Source organism: Alternaria triticimaculans, assembly GCF_023758025.1.
Source record: "Alternaria triticimaculans strain BMP 0046 chromosome Unknown scaffold_12, whole genome shotgun sequence".
Classification (NCBI taxonomy): Eukaryota; Fungi; Ascomycota; class Dothideomycetes; order Pleosporales; family Pleosporaceae; genus Alternaria; species Alternaria triticimaculans.
In genome coordinates this window covers 475,815-491,573 of record NW_026055969.1, presented here as the reverse complement: position 1 = coordinate 491,573, position 15,759 = coordinate 475,815, and the positions used below count along the sequence as shown (strand labels likewise).

General features: G+C 53.1%; 6 protein-coding genes across 6 annotated transcripts; 3 read left to right on the top strand and 3 right to left on the bottom strand.

The window, feature by feature from the left end:
- Positions 1–1,870: 1,870 nt before the first annotated feature.
- J4E78_007695 (uncharacterized protein) lies at positions 1,871–2,465 on the top strand (the record flags this gene model as incomplete). Its single annotated transcript, XM_049368300.1, has 2 exons — positions 1,871–1,876; positions 1,926–2,465. The coding sequence occupies 2 exons, from the start codon at positions 1,871–1,873 to the stop codon at positions 2,463–2,465; spliced, it is 546 nt and encodes a 181-aa protein (XP_049219954.1).
- A 548-nt stretch (positions 2,466–3,013) lies between these two features.
- PYR7 (CTP synthase) lies at positions 3,014–5,183 on the top strand (the record flags this gene model as incomplete). Its single annotated transcript, XM_049368299.1, has 6 exons — positions 3,014–3,061; positions 3,112–3,139; positions 3,193–3,227; positions 3,399–3,463; positions 3,511–3,982; positions 4,035–5,183. 6 exons carry the CDS (start codon positions 3,014–3,016, stop codon positions 5,181–5,183), a joined length of 1,797 nt encoding a protein of 598 aa, XP_049219953.1.
- Positions 5,184–6,582: 1,399 nt separating this feature from the next.
- J4E78_007693 (uncharacterized protein) lies at positions 6,583–8,776 on the bottom strand (the record flags this gene model as incomplete). The annotated part of the gene is made up of 4 exons (XM_049368298.1): positions 6,583–7,724; positions 7,784–7,967; positions 8,019–8,229; positions 8,286–8,776. 4 exons carry the CDS (start codon positions 8,774–8,776, stop codon positions 6,583–6,585), a joined length of 2,028 nt encoding a protein of 675 aa, XP_049219952.1.
- Positions 8,777–10,345: 1,569 nt separating this feature from the next.
- On the top strand, positions 10,346–11,529 carry J4E78_007692 (uncharacterized protein; the record flags this gene model as incomplete). Its single annotated transcript, XM_049368297.1, has 2 exons — positions 10,346–10,349; positions 10,529–11,529. 2 exons carry the CDS (start codon positions 10,346–10,348, stop codon positions 11,527–11,529), a joined length of 1,005 nt encoding a protein of 334 aa, XP_049219951.1.
- Positions 11,530–11,761: 232 nt separating this feature from the next.
- SDS22 (Protein phosphatase 1 regulatory subunit sds22) lies at positions 11,762–13,211 on the bottom strand (the record flags this gene model as incomplete). Its single annotated transcript, XM_049368296.1, has 3 exons — positions 11,762–12,595; positions 12,641–13,075; positions 13,206–13,211. 3 exons carry the CDS (start codon positions 13,209–13,211, stop codon positions 11,762–11,764), a joined length of 1,275 nt encoding a protein of 424 aa, XP_049219950.1.
- A 38-nt stretch (positions 13,212–13,249) lies between these two features.
- On the bottom strand, positions 13,250–14,662 carry J4E78_007690 (uncharacterized protein; the record flags this gene model as incomplete). The annotated part of the gene is made up of 1 exon (XM_049368295.1): positions 13,250–14,662. One exon carries the CDS (start codon positions 14,660–14,662, stop codon positions 13,250–13,252), a length of 1,413 nt encoding a protein of 470 aa, XP_049219949.1.
- Between the last annotated feature and the right edge of the window lie 1,097 nt (positions 14,663–15,759).

Genomic DNA, 15,759 nt, shown 5'->3' with positions numbered 1-15,759 from the left:
GATCGCTTTTAGCCGCACCGCTGCAGCCTCGCCATTCGCCCAGCCCGCTGACAGATGGGCCTCCAGGCCGTTCCCGGGTTCGCGCTGCAGCCACTCCTGACCTCCATCTGGACCCTCGCCGAAAGCGTCGCCCGCCAGCGCCCACCGACCGAGTTACGTGATATCTGGCATATTGCTCCATATTGGCTGCCGCCGGGTTACAGTGTGCAACACCCTGGCCCGCCTTGATTCGAAACAGACGTGCCTGCGAAACCGGGACGCCGTTGTTTGTCGACCTTTTACCCGGCCGCCAGCCTGCAACTGACGCCCCACGAAAATACTGCGAAGCCAGTTCACTGAGCTAGACTTCCCAAAGTTTCCTGCTGCATGGCGCCCGCTGAGGCCACATGCACCAGCCAGACGCCATCACCATCATTTGATCATGCCAGTCGGCCATGACATGTCCCCACTCCGTCACCTGCGAGCAGTGCCCATCTCCCGGCCTTCATATCGCTTGCACCCAGCCCACGTCAGAAACCTGGGGACTAGCACCGCTCCGCCAAGCTCGGATCCGCCCTCCCATCGCTGCACTTATCGCTGTCCTTGTTGAAATTTATGCTCCGAGCCGGCTACTCTTGACGGTTGGCGTGAGGCTTGCGAGTGAACAGGGTGCTGCGGGCCCACCCCCGTCTGCATCCTTTCCCCTTCCCGGGCGCCCGTTGTTTTAAGCCGTCTGAGCGCCTCCACTTCAACGTCGCCATTGCTGAATCCAAGCATCCGACCGTCGATCTGGCTGCTGGCGATCCAGATACCTACAGGGTTGACTACAGGGAACCGTCAACTATAAACTACTCACGCCGCCACACTCGAGGCAGTGCTCCCACTCCTGACGTCTTGTCCAACACTGCACCACGACCCGTTGCTCCCAATTTGAAAAGAGCCTCCGAACTGAACACAACCCTCATCCCAATGCGGCTTCGTGCATCGTGTCCTGGCCCGGCCAAATAATAATACACGCATGTCCCAACCACCTCCACCTCCGCCGCCGTCGCTCCCTCTGACAACATCTTCTCGTCCTGCTCCAGATATGACCGAGACCCAGAAACTTCCCATCTTTTCGCCCCCTGGCTTTCTCGACTACTCCCATCGCCGACTGCCCCCGCTGGAGATCCCGCCAGACGCTGTACCACCACGCCCGGATCACCAGTTCCGCTCCCCCATCAATCAACTGCCCTCGATCCATGCTGGACTGCACCCACGACACGACTACCCTCAGCCGTCCTCGTTACATAGAGCAGCAGCCCCCGTCGAGAAGCTACTGCAGCACTCGAATCCTTACACCCCACCTAGATCAGACCCTCCATATTCTCCCCAGCAATATGGTCCCCCCATCTCACCACGTTCCGAGTTTGACAGCAGAGGGCCGCGAAGACTAACTGAACACCGGTATCCGTACGAGGAGCCCCGCCACTATCACCCCAACCAACCCCACAGCCAACACCACGAGCAGCCCTACTCATCTCTCACTTCACCAGTAGAAGCCTCGCAGCAAAGAGCCTACCCTCCACTGCCCTCGCCTGGGTATACCCCAAGCTATGCATCAAGTAGCACTCCATTCCGCGGGTCCGTCGGTTCCCATCAGCACTCACAATCACATCGCGGCTCTCTAGCGGCGCCATTGGGATCTATTTCGTATTCAGAGACCCCTGCGACAGCCCCTCCGCCCCAGAAACAGCATCGAGCAATTCCGTTGCCGGGTTCGATACCACAGCCTGTGTACAACGAACAACTGTAGGAACACCTCCCGCCTGGGTAGGTCAACGTTGACTGACACAGATAGGAATCTAAACTACGAGCTTCGTGTGCGACAACAACCCATCGCTGCGCGAGCATGTGGGTTCGGAGAACGCGACCGCAGGGTGATTGACCCTCCGCCAATCATCCAGCTACTAGTAACGGATCCGAAGACCGGTGCTGCTGAACAAGAAGAGCTTCGTTACTCGCTCAACGTGGTTCATTGCACGCTCTGGAACGCAGAAGGGACGAACGAAGAGACGGCACTCATACAGCCTGACCGACGAACAACGCGACGACTAATGGGCCAGCTCGTAGCTTCTCCGTCTGTAGCAAAGGATGAGCATGACGCCGAGGGTTGCTTTTTCTGCTTTCCAGACCTCTCTTGCCGTACACATGGCAAGTACCGACTCCGGTTCGTCCTCATGCGCATCGATCCTATGAACCTCCACGTGGGAGGGTTCTCGCCCATACTCACCGAGGTCTTGAGCGATGTCTTCACAGTCTACACAGCCAAAGACTTTCCGGGTATGCGACCAAGCAGCGCGCTCACCCGGGCATTGAAGTTACAAGGGTGCAACATCCAAGTGAAGAAGGGCAATGAAAAGGCACTGGCACGCAAACGACTCACCGCGAGCCAAGAACACGACAATACGGAAGACGACGAGCTGAAGCGACGGCGTAGAGAATGACAACCTCGCCACACCTCTCAGGCATCTACATTTTCATGAGCATCATCTACAGCGGGCGATGTGGGTTATTATTTGGGTTATCTGGAGCATCTTTTGCAGATACCGATTTGCATCTTGACGACATGATGAACGAACCCTATTCCCCTCGGACGTTTCATTTTAGTTCCAAAGTTGCCAGCGTTGAGAACGTTTGCATGGCGTTTATACAACACAGGAGGGGTCTGAAGACTCGGTGAGGCGGTCACATTGTAATGCATTTGATATTCGACGGACGGGAGCAAGATACCATTTGATAGCTCGTATTTGAAGTTAATATAAGAAGACACTGGGCTTGAGACAATTTTTCTCAGGAAATGAAGCTTCGGATTAAGATTCGCTGCAGGATCATGGTCGCAAGCCTCAAGCCTCGAGAGGGCGCTAGTGCGGGCGGATCTGCCCCGCTAGAGGGTCCATGCGCCGATTTTCTTTCAAAGTTAACGCGTGCGAAATCTCGACTTTTCTTCCTTCCCTCCCCTTCCCCATAACCGATTGAGGCACCAAACAGCATCATGAAGTACGTGCTTGTGTCTGGCGGCGTCATCAGCGGCGTGGGGAAGGTAAGCTGCAGGTTGCCGCGCCTTTGATCACCACTAACGCGTACACACAGGGTATCATAGGTAAGCTATTTGACATGGGTCAGAAGTGTCGCGCGTCTATGACGCTCCACGCGAAGTTTGACTTTCATGAGAACATACCAGTCTCTACGAGACCACCGCTATCAGTGTGTAGCCGAAGTGCACCACTGTAGATCATCTTCTACGTCAGGATCTTATTTTGCGTGCTGTAGCTGATTGACGCGTCGCAGCCTCCTCTACAGGTCTTCTCCTCAAGACAATCGGCCTCAAGATAAGTGCAATGAACTGACGCGGTTTACCGACCATACTGACGTCCCAGCACGTCTCGTCGATCAAGGTCGACCCGTACCTCAATGTCGATGCGGGAACTATGAACCCGAAGGAGTAGGCTTCACCAACCGTACCGTGAATATAGACTGAAAAAAACTCAGGCATGGCGAAGTGTTCGTCCTCTCCGACGGCGGCGAAGTCGACCTCGATCTTGGCAACTACGAGCGCTACCTCAACATCACCCTCACCCGCGACAACAACATCACCACTGGCAAGATCTACCAGCACGTTATCGAGCGCGAGCGCAAGGGCGACTACCTGGGTAAAACCGTACAAGTCGTCCCACACATCACCGATGCGATTCAAGATTGGATCGAGAAGGTCTCGCGGATACCCGTCGATGACTCAGGCGAGGAGCCGGACGTCTGCATAATTGAGCTGGGAGGAACCGTGGGCGACATCGAGAGCATGCCCTTCATTGAGGCTATGAGCCAGCTGAGGAGGCGTGCGGGCAAGAACAACTTCATGCAGATTCACGTCTCGTATGTCCCGGTTATCCACGGCGAGCAGAAGACGAAGCCTACGCAGCAGGCTATCAAGGCGGTGAGGAGTAACGGTCTGATCCCAGATTTGGTATGTCGAGCCTTTCACGTTAGCAATTACTTTGGATGACTGACAGTACTAGATTGCCTGCCGCTGCGAGCGCGAACTTGAAGCCTCCGCTGTCGAGAAGATCGCCCACTTTTGCCAGGTCGAGAACGAACAAGTCCTTGTTGTCCGTGACATGCCATCCATCTACCAAGTACCGATGCTTCTCGAACAACAAAGACTGATTCCGATGGTACGCCAATTCCTTGCTCTCGAGCAAGTTTCAGTCTCGGCGTCAATGCTGCAAAAGGGCAACCATACCTGGGCGCAATGGCAGTCGCTCACTGGCCACGACACTCGTTTCCACGACCCGGTCACGATCGCACTTGTCGGAAAGTACGTGGAGCTCCAGGACTCATACCTGTCAGTCATCAAATCGTTGGAACACGCTACGATGCGGTGCAAGAGGAAGCTGGACATTCGCTGGGTCGACTCGGACCATCTGGAGCCCAAGTGTCAGAAGACAGACCCTGCAAAGTACCACAACGCTTGGCACGAGGTCGTCAAGGCATCAGGTATCCTGGTACCGGGTGGCTTCGGTCAACGTGCCACAGAAGGTATGATTTCGGCGGCCACCTGGGCGCGTGAGCATAAGAAGCCGTACCTTGGTATCTGCCTCGGCATGCAGATTGCCGTTATTGAGTACGCTCGTAACGTTTGCGGCATCAAGGACGCAACCTCCGAGGAGTTCAACGGCGAGGCGCAGAACAAGCTCATCATGTTCATGCCAGAGGTAGACAAGAGCACTATGGGCGCATCCATGCGTCTCGGTCTCCGTCCCACACTCTTCCAGCCAGGCAGCGAGTGGTCTCGTCTCCGCGCTTTGTACGCCGGCAAGGAGGAGATCCTAGAGCGCCACCGTCACCGATATGAGGTCAACCCTGACTACATTGAGACGCTCGAGAAGGGCGGTCTGAGCTTTGTCGGCAAAGATGAAGCTGGTGTACGTATGGAGGTTATTGAGATCAAGGACCATCCCTGGTTCGTTGGTGTCCAGTTCCACCCGGAATACCTGTCCCGCGTCCTGGACCCGAGCAGACCCTACTTGGGCTTCGTCGCTGCTAGTGCTGGCATGCTCGACGAGATCACTCGCGACTACCAAAGTGGCATGACGAATGGACTTGATGCTGAAGGCATTGCCAACGGTGTAAGCGGTCTCAAGATCAACGGCAACCCAAGCTTCTGAGTGCAGCCCCTCGGCTGTTCATGAATGATGATGCCAAGCAAGACGCCGCGACATACACAACGGAAATATTCAACGCTTGAACTTGAATGGTCTGATTTTGGAGTTGGGATCGGATGGAAACAATAGGAAGGTTATGTAGTTAGGGAAGAAGCATTTACTGGCCCTGGACGATGTTGACGTGGCATGTGCATATGATACCTAGACAGTATAAGAGACGATTCTCTCAATGTAGACCATTATTATCAAGACGATACCTTCCACCTAATCGACGATAGTGATCTACTTCGTTGCCAAGAAAAAACGCAAAGCCTTCAACGTGTTCCATGTCGGGAGTCCGCGAGCCATTTTGGAATACAAGGTATCAGGATGTGTTCATCCATGACGTCTTGAATAGTAGCGAGTAATCTGTTTTCGATCTGGAGGGCTTTCCGATGCGACAGTCCTTACTCTCGTTTACTTTGACTGGATTGACTCTTTCGTCCTCTTGTTTCCGCAAATCACCAAAATTAGACCCATCATGCTCAGCAGCATTCTACTTGTTGTGCTAAGGCGCCCTTTCCCCAATAGGGTTCTCTTATTTTCCCACGGTAGCGTATAATACACATGTCCATCACTCGCACTCGCCTCTGCACATACTCAAATATCGAGGTCAGAACGGGCTGGAATAGACGCAGTAGTAGTAGTAGCGTCAGGGAACATCAATCTGTTGTGAGATAAAGTATTTACTCTTCTCCTTGCGTGCGATGCTTCCTGAGAAATCAGTGAGGCCTAGGAAACGAGTGCGGTATCGTACAGAGATTTGGAAGTCATGCTAGCAGTCAATGTTGATGGGCTTCATGGAAACGTATACCAGTTGATGAAGGGGATAGCTCCAGGCTGAAAAAAAGTGAGCCCATAAAGATCTCTAAGCGATGCAACAAAGATAATTGTATGGCATTCAGAAGGATCGGTGTCCTCTGGTGAAGCATCGCTTTGCCGGGCATTGCTCCGAGACAAGACAGTATAGATCAGCCTCAGTTTACTGTTACCATCGAGAAGTTCTGAGCGAAAAATTTGTCAAAGCCATACTCTGCACATATCGATGGAGCAAAGTAGAGTGGTTTGAACACGCTCACCGTTATCGGTGTGGATGGGGAAGGTAGCGGACGTCATCACTGTCAAGCCCGCCCAATCAGAGCACGCAGCTCCTGCGCTAGGCCTGCGAAGAAGTTGCGCCCTCGTTTCTACGAAGCATACAGAACTCAATATGTTGCTATAGGCGTGGAAAAACCGCGGCGCATTGTGGCACGATCAAGATCAACAGATTATGGACTTTTGCGTTGTGCCTATCAGGTCTTGCATTTCCGGCCACTTCCATTTCCGAGATCTATATACGTTCGATTGTCACAACAGCATCCATCTACTCTGGAACCCAGTCTGGACCCTCAGCCTGGTAGAGCGTGGGTTGTGGGTTGACGCAAAGCCTTCCATTCTCGTTCGGCAGACCGTCAACGCTACGCACATTGAAGAACTCACTGCCCACTGCCCCAGTAGCCCAGAAGAGATTGAACGGATCATACTTGCGCTTCGCCTCCAAGAGACGCGGGTAGAAGCTGCCCCAGAACGACCATTGAAAATTCGGCTCAAGGCGATCTCCCTCAGAGAGATACGAACCGGAGCCGGGCGTGAGATCGCGCCATTTCTGCATAACGCCATAGGTCATGTTGAGGCGCTCTTCAACAATCTCTGGAGCTGGATTCGTCATGTTCAGCACCGTTCCGGTGATGATGAAACCGAGCATGTCTCTCCAAGCTGGATTGACAGAGTTGTCAGGGCGTCCGCCTTTCTCCCATGATGGCGCCATGTTGTAGCCGATCAGCGCCATACCTTCGTCGACGGCTTGCCAGAGGGCTTCGAAAGTCTCATCGAAGATGGATTCGTTGGCCCAGTTGGAACGTGGAATCATGCGCGAAGTAGTGGCTACACCATTACTATTCACGGCCTCCACGGGAAAAGAGCCGTTGTACGCATCGTAGAAGCCGTTGTACTGCGTCCATTCGGGCGCGACAGTGATCCCGAGTGCGGCCATGTCTTTTACCCAAGGGTCGACCAGAGCTTTGGCTTCTTCGACGGTCTTGCCGGGAGCGAAGAAAGGCGACATATCCATCATGATGGAGTCGGGCCCCGGGAAAACTTTCCAGTAGGCGTAAGTGTTGTTATCGGCGTTCTGTGGGAAATATTTCATGTAGGCTTTGAGCCCTTGCTTGAAGGCTTCGGTGCTGACGTTCTTGCCTGTAGTGACAACCCAGTTGGCGGAAGCAACGGGTTGGTCCGGATGTACCTTGACGGTGACTGAGGTTACGACACCGAAAGTCAGACCGCCACCACCGCGTAGTGACCAGAACAGCTCGGGGTTATTGTTCTTGTCAGCAGTCACGTAGCGACCGTCTGCCAAGACGACCTCCATGGAAAGCACATGGTCAGCGCCTAAGCCCAGGTGGCCAGACAGAGGTGAATGGCCGCCACCTTGGATCCACCCGCCCATTGCGCCAACAGTAGGGCCTGTATCGCAAGCAAAGTCAGTGCATATCCCACAACATGTCGAGATAGTAGATACTGACATTCACCGCCAAGGACTGTGCCGCCGAAATCTCTCGCAGCAGCGTAAAGCTCAAAGCCTTGCGCACCTGAGCCAGCCTTCATAGCCGGTCCAGTGTAATCATCAGACTCGTAGTTCTCGATGAATGCAATGTCTTTCAATCCGTGGGTCCATACACTAAGAGAGCCAGCACCACCGCTCTTGCCCTAAGACCCATCAGCGACTGGAAGATTAGGTATCCAAGACGAAGCACTTACAGCAAAATCGTGACCAGTATTCCGGACCACAAAGCGAACGCCTGTGTTTCGCGCGAAGTTAAGCGCCAATTGGATCTGAGCGGTAGTTGAGGCATTTACAACGTAGAGAGAGTATCCTCCTTGGGTGCACTCCTTACTATCGTAGAGCTGAGGTGGTTGGCATGTACTGCCTTGGTACATCGGACTTAGCATCTCAAGTGGGTCGTCGAGCCTGTTCATATACGTTAGTCGATGGCTATGAGGAGGTAATCTTCAGAGGCTACATACTGGGAAAACGGATCAGTCCACGACTTGGTCATGGCATCGCAAGCGCTCTGGTCTGCACCAGCCAAGCTAGTGTTGTAGCAAACATGTGCTTGGGGAAGAGGCTTTAGTAGAGCCCCGTTGGTTACATCGTTGAGCGCCGACCAGCTCGCGTCCGCCGGCCAGTCTTCATCGCCAGGGAATACCTTGCATTCACGGCCGTTAAAAGTACTCTCTGTCTCAAGGGTAGAGTCGCTCGCAATGTTCTGCGAAGCAAATTGGAAAAATGACCTCGCGTCGGTCGATACTGAGGCCAGGGCATCCTCAATAGTCGCATCCGTGAGGGCTAAATCTTCCCATCCAAAACGGGGAACGCTTCCATCGGCTGTTTGCTGAATGCTCGCAAAGTTGCTCGACTGGCGATCGGCGAGACGCATTGGGGGTTCTGAGGAGCGAGGCGTGAATCTGGCGGCGGCGGATGCTACGAAGAGCGCGCTGACAAATGACGACACCATGATTGCGATTGTCGAGCCGCACTGAAGAGACAAGAAGTTTGCTTGCAGCTGAAGAAAGTAAAAGAGAAAAGACAGGATACGACTGCTCGAGTAAAGATATAGCTCGCACGCGGTATTTGCCACAGCATTGAGTGCCGAGACCTTGCTCATTCAGAGCAGCAGTACGCGATTCATGTTTGGCCTTACAGCAGACGTGCGGCTCCTGTGGGGTCTGGTCGCCCAGATCTAGTCAACGGCCCGCGCCACCTTCTGGTGGTATTCATCGCTCAAAATCGTCGCCCTCGTGGGCAAGTGGTATGGATTTTGGATGCACGTACGCTTCCTTCGCACTTTCATCAGACCATGGCTGTAAGTAAGGAGATCAACTCATGCAGAAGGGGCTTGTCCTCCGGTTCGCATGAGAATGCCAAAAATTAGAACACGGCTTGTCTACAAACCCCCTCAAACTCCATCCAGACCCAGACCGTTGATGAGGGACTCCACATATTCCTCACGGACTCGCAACTATCCACAGAATCGCTGTGAAGAGAGCTCGCTAAAGAGAACTTGGCTATGATCCCAGACTATAGCACCATTCACGGTTCGCTTCGATGCGGCAACGGGGCGGTTGAACATCGACCGAAATTTGGAACGGCTCGGGGGAACGGCACGTCTGCTCGGCAAGGCCAGCATCAGCGAGTCTCTGCTTCTAAACGCAAGGAGGAGATCCACTATATGCACGTTGGAGTATTGGAAGGATTCGATCCCAACTCTTACCGCCCAGGCTTGTGAACAGCTGTTTTCACTGTCACTTATGCGCGCAGGCCGTCCTCATGCAGCACTGCTCTCCTCACCACATACTGCTGCCGAGCAGGACTGCATCGTGGTATTTGCCTATTATGCCACTTCCGGCTATAAGACTGCGAGTGAAAAGTCTCTAGCTTTACGGTTCAATCTACTACGCCGGTGCTAATGCAGGCGTGCGGCACGGGAGGGACGGCAGACGGGGAAATGTGCCCTAGGTACCGCTCCCCAGCTCCTCATCCCTATCGGGAATAGCGTGGGCTTCGGGTACGGTCCGAGGCTTTGATCAACAGCCTCAAACTCCCGGCATCGGTGTATCTTTGCGCCAGAACCCACAATCGATATCTCATGTTGGGAAATAGTATCAGACATTGAGTGAGAAACAGTCTGACGAAGTAGTTCTCCAGGCTACTACCTAAGTGGGAGAATCCTGATGCCGAAGCGACGGAACGCTTCAGGGAGTCTTGTTGGGAGGAATTTTCGTGGCATCAACGGCACGGCTCACAGTCAAAGCAAGGAAGCGATCTGCGCACCTGAGGCACAGTTTTTGCCGTCATTCGGGTCGAATCGAGAACGCGTGCGCCGCGGAGACGATGAAGGATGCGTATCCCATCCCGATGCTTCATTTCACTTGTTTCGACAGGCCGTTGGTATTGCAAGTCACGTCCTTGAGTTCTTGGTCTTCCAAAGACACGGTTACTTGTCAACGTAGTTGGGACGTATATCAATTGACCGTAGTCCCTCATTTCGTACCACGTTCATGCTTGCCAGATTATTGCGGTAGTCATGAGTGAACCTTCAGATTCCAAGCAGCCGGCCATCTTTGCCATCACTATTGCATTTGCTTCCATTAGTACGATTTTTGTCGGCCTGAGATTATATCATCGGCTTTTGATCAAACGGTTCCGTTGGGGTAAGCTTCCATGGAAACTATCCAGTTCTGCAACGTCCAGCTAACAAGACGTCTAGACGATGGGCTCATATGCATGGCGTGGGCATTAGCGGCCGCACAAGCGGGTGTGTTCCTCAAATTTGTCGTCTTGACGAACCAAGGACATCACATCTGGAACATTCGCACACCTACTATCGACCAGCTGGTCGAAGCGGACAAGTGGAACATGGCTCAACAGTTGATATACAACCCAATCCTTTGTCTGGTGAAAGCCTCGGTCTTGGTCTTTCTGATCAGGCTAGGCGATCAAAGGACATTCGTTTATTGGAGTTTGCATATCCTCTGGTGGTTCAACATGGGTCATATGATATCCGTCTTCTTCGCCGCTCTCACGCAGTGCCTGCCCATCCACATGTACTGGGACCACTACTACACAGACCAAAACATCGATGGCAAGGTGGTGAACCCAAACTACACGTGCTACAATATGGCCGCCTTTTCCCTCGTCACCGCCGGTCTCGCAATCCTGACGGATATACTCATACTCCTTGTGCCAGTAGCTATGATGTGGAACCTACGCATGGCGATCCGCCAGAAACTCGCTGTCAGCGCCGTGCTCTCTGCTGGCTGGATTGTAGCTATCCTCGGCATAATTCGATTCAAAGTCTTCTACGACTTTTGGTACCCATCTAGCACCTCGAATGACCCCACATACAAGACCTCCATTACCCTCTCAGGCATCGAAGTCAACGTCGCGATTATGACCGCTTGTGGTCCCGCGCTCAAAGCCCTCGCCACAAAATTTGCGCCACAACTCTTTGGCACCAAGAGCACCACCCGTCCTACGACGAACGCATACTATTCGGGCGGATACGAGATGAAATCGGGTGCGGGTACAACGAAGAGCCATCGCTTCATTACGACGGCACTCCAACGGCGCGACGACGATAGTTGCAGTCAGGAACACATCGTGCGTGACAGCGGTTCGCATATGGACAACAAGAGCATAGAAACACCTTTGACAGAAGATACGATGGTGTCATCCGACCGCAACGCATTGCAAAATAGCGAGGGATAAGATGGCGCGTTGGTGTATTATATGCAATCCTCTAAACATTAGCCAATCATGAACAACACGCGGCAAGAACGCAAGCCACCAATACCATGCATTCATAGGGTATCACCACCATATCGCCACGCTAGATGTATGCTTGCCTGAACGCCTGCAGCTTCTTCCTAGTGCGCCGTGTAAATGCCTTGTTCACCTTTGCAGTTTGATCCTCGTTCCCGCTTGGTCGCCTATACTTGCTTCACGAATGCTGGTACAAGGTTAACGTCGGTTCTGAGATGTTGAGGGGTTTGAACTTACTGGCATCGATCTGTACAACCTGGGGTAACGCTAACCGAATCTTGTTCCTGTATAGCGCCGGTTGTGCCCGTTGAAGAGGGTTGCCCTCGAAGTAGACCGTCTCCAGCTCTTCCTTATCTCTCAACTCCTTCTCGACCTCTCCAAAGTCGCTCAACTTGCAGTTACTTGCCCAGAACTCAGTGAGGTGCTTGAGACCATTCAGTCCCGATAGATGTTCGATCGGGTTTGCGCTGATGTCGATGACGTTCAGGTTGACGTTGTTCTCTAGACCTGACAGTTCTGTGAGGAGGTTGTGCGAGATGTGCAGTTCTTCGAGGTTGACGAGCTTCTCCAGACCCGTTATCGAGCGCAGGCGATTTGACTGAATGCTGAGAATCTTGAGATTGGTGAGGGTGTCTAGGCCCCTGATCTCGGTGATCTTGTTCTTGCCCAGCCACAGCTCTTCCAAGCCCGTCAGCGTTTCCAGTCCTTCAATCTCGCGTACCCTGTTCGCCCCGAGCTCGATCTGCCGCAGGTTGGAAAGCCCGTCTAGGTTTTCTATCTTGCTGATCTTGTTCTGCACAAAATACAGATCCTTGAGCTTTGTCATGTGGTTCAGGCGTTTGATGTGCTTGATCTTGTTGAAGGAGAGGTCGAGCGAGGTGAGTTCGGTGAAGGCATCGAGGCCTTTGATGTGCGCTATGAGGTTGTCGTAGAGGTCGACTTCTGTGAGAGTCGGCGCGACTTCGTCGGGTATCGCGATGCTTTCTATGCGGTTTTGGCGTAGGCAGAGACGCTGGGAGGTTAGGCAAACTCATCTACAACCCACAGCACAGCATACCTTCATCTGCTTGAACCTCTCCAACCGTAACGCTGACATGTCTGAGACTTTGGAGTGCACGATCTCTATGTCGTCCTCATCTTCCGGTGTATCGTCCAGCAAATCCTCGTCTGCAGCCAGCTGCTCGGGAGGCGGGCCCTCGTCGTCTGATACTTCTGGGTCGCTCACAACCTGCGCATGGGGGTCGCGTGGTTCGTCGGCAATGCTCATCTTGTCTATCCGCAACTTCCCGTCCCAGCCGTTGCTGTCGCGTGGCTTGTGGTCGTCGTTCTCTTCGTCGCGTGTTTCGTTCGCGTCGGTCGCCGCAGCGGGGTCGCGCTCGCTGTGCGGGGCAGGATTTGGCTCAGCCATGGCGCGTGAGGGGATAGTGTGTGGGGAATCGACGGAGAAAGCGTCTTGGAACTGGGTGTAGGTATCGATCGCTACTTGCAATATCTAGGCAGCCGTGTGTGGTCTGGAAGTGATTGTTGGAGCGGCAGGTTACGTCGTTTCGAGCTAACCTCTGCCTAAGCAAGGGTCCAGCGGCATGACGATCGCCAGCCATCAGACACCAACGCTCCACCACCGACATCACGGCCAACTACAAGATTCGTTCGAGTTGCATGACTTCTAAGTAATCCAGCCTATCCGATGATCACACGTCTGATCCATAGTAAGCATGTACACTTCCAACCTGTCTACGATCCAACCAGAACGAACCCCATCTCCCGTCATCGCCGCCGGCTCCTCCATCTTTTCACACCTCGAAGCGGCAGTGGAATACTCTGAGCATTGTAATGTCGACGCTCGACCCAAGCGCACTTCGCTTGACACAAGGCACCTGGAAGTGCGGTAGGAGAACTGCAGACAGCGCGTGTTCCTTTCGCATGCCAATTGGCAAGCTTCGAAAGAGCTGTGCACCTCCTCGCCCTTCAAAACCTCATTGCTGAAGGCCTTATCGACGGAATAACTGTCCCAATCTGATGTTTCTTTGCTCAGACTAGGGTATATGTATCCCTTGAACACATCGGCATGCCTCAGAGGAGCGCTCCTTGGACGCCTACGATACCACTCTTGTTCGAATTCCCACAGAGACCTGATCTCATTTTCTGGCATATGATGGTATGTAATCGCGGGATAGCACCACGGTTGTCTGTTGATCTTGGTAATGTTGTGGTCGAGCGTTGAAACCGGATCACCCTGGAAGTGAGGAAATGCCCACAGCAGTGATACTTGAGCATCCTTCAACGCCTTTCCGAGGACCATGTCTCCGGCCCATTGCTCAATCGTGTACTGGTTCAAGACTTTCATATGAGATTTCCAATGACGGATCACCTTCCTCATTGCTGGTGCCGACAGAACAAACCCCGAGCCGCCGTGAGCAAAAAGCACGTCGCCAATATACATTTGCTTGCCGATGTAATGCGAGGCCTCTGCATCGAACTGGGACAGATAGTCGAGCAGGTTGGTCCACATCAGGTACGTGTCAAGTTCAACGAAGACGAACCACTTTGCTTGTGGCATCTGGCGGAGAGCTTTATTTATCATAGGCAGGAACTTGAACTTGTCGAGTTTCCAGCCAGGATTGCTTAGCGATCCCGATGCGCCACTTCCATCGTGTGCGATACCGTCCATGGAGAGACCATCTCGGCCTTCGGTTTTTAGCTGGTGGTAAAGCTTAAAGTCTGGCACTGAGTCTTTTAGATCCTGGTCGAGCTCGTCGAAAACGTCGTGAATATGATGTCCCCCAAATTCTTCTTCAAAGTCGGAATAGATGGCGTAGTTTGGAATGCATCGCAACACGGTAGTGAGATGGATCGGCAGCTTCTCGAGTACCTCGGTGGCACCTGTGCGAAGGACGACCAATACTTCTTTCGCGATCGGGTTCTGAGGACAGTACAGTGGGGTCTGATGCTGGCTGAATATACTGGCGCTGGGTGTCGATCTTCGATATGAGCGTATGAAGAAGCCACAGATGAGCAAGGCGGCAACAGCAGTTCGATATCTGCGTCGGAAGTTGCCCCAGGACCTACCTGCAGCCATTGTCATTCACTCAACGCAAGTACATTGGGGCTCGTTGGAAGGAACAAGCTCAGTCGACTTTATTGGGGGTTTGCCCCTTCAATCCGCAGCTCTGCGTGTCAGTATGAGCTTCCCGCCCGGCGCTTAGCGCTGATAATCCTTGTCAGCTTCTGGTCCTCCATTCCGATGTAATCAACCGCTGCGTCACACTCGAAAGCCAACCCACACGCATCTCCGGTGTCCTTCTCAAAGAAGGACAGCTACGCTGGCGTTATTTCAACAGACAAGTAACCGCTGGCCTTCTTCCCCCGATAATATGATCTGAATGGCTTTCCAGACGAAAAGGAAGTAGCGAAATTGAGAGTGAGCAGTAAGTGGCACAGCAGAGACAGTGGCGTTTGGGCAGAATAGTGATTGGTGGGAATCGAGTAGGCGAAAGCAGACAAGGACCTGCATCATTATCGTCTTGCTTCAAACAGTGCATCTCAGCCAACCGCTCACCCGTTCCACGGGATTCAACAACTAAACTAAGAGATATGCGCATTCAACCGGTGCGGCGTGGTGAAGGGCTCCCGCCTCCAGGCTCTCGGTGTAACCAAAGGCGTATGTGCAGAGCACTCTTCCGCTATGTGTCCCCTTGTTTTCGCTTTCATACCATCAGCCCTTTTGCCATAGTATCAGATAACTATGTGGAGACTCATCGTCAGGCTGTGGGTCATGAGCTCGACGTTACTCGCCTCTCATGTCTCGCCGAGACAGGAAGAAGAAGAAGAAGGAAGAATATGGACAGAACCCCAGGACTCAAGCGACGGCGGATTCATCTTTCCAATAACGTACCCGATCGACTTCCGCGAAGGCTCCAGCATCAATATATCATGGTCGACCACGTACGAAAACATCAACTTATACTTTTACCAAAGAGGCAAGGTCGCGAATTCGGTGCAGCTCGCTGGTAAGGGTTCATGCTTCTTCATTATCACATAAAGTACTAATGAGGCTCTTAGTCAATCTAGCAAGTCAATGGTATCAATGGGAGGTACGCGCGGAAGAGACCAACCTGACCAACCCCTTCGTCTTTAGAGTCGTCAATGCCCAGGGCACCGATGAGGAGCAAAGGA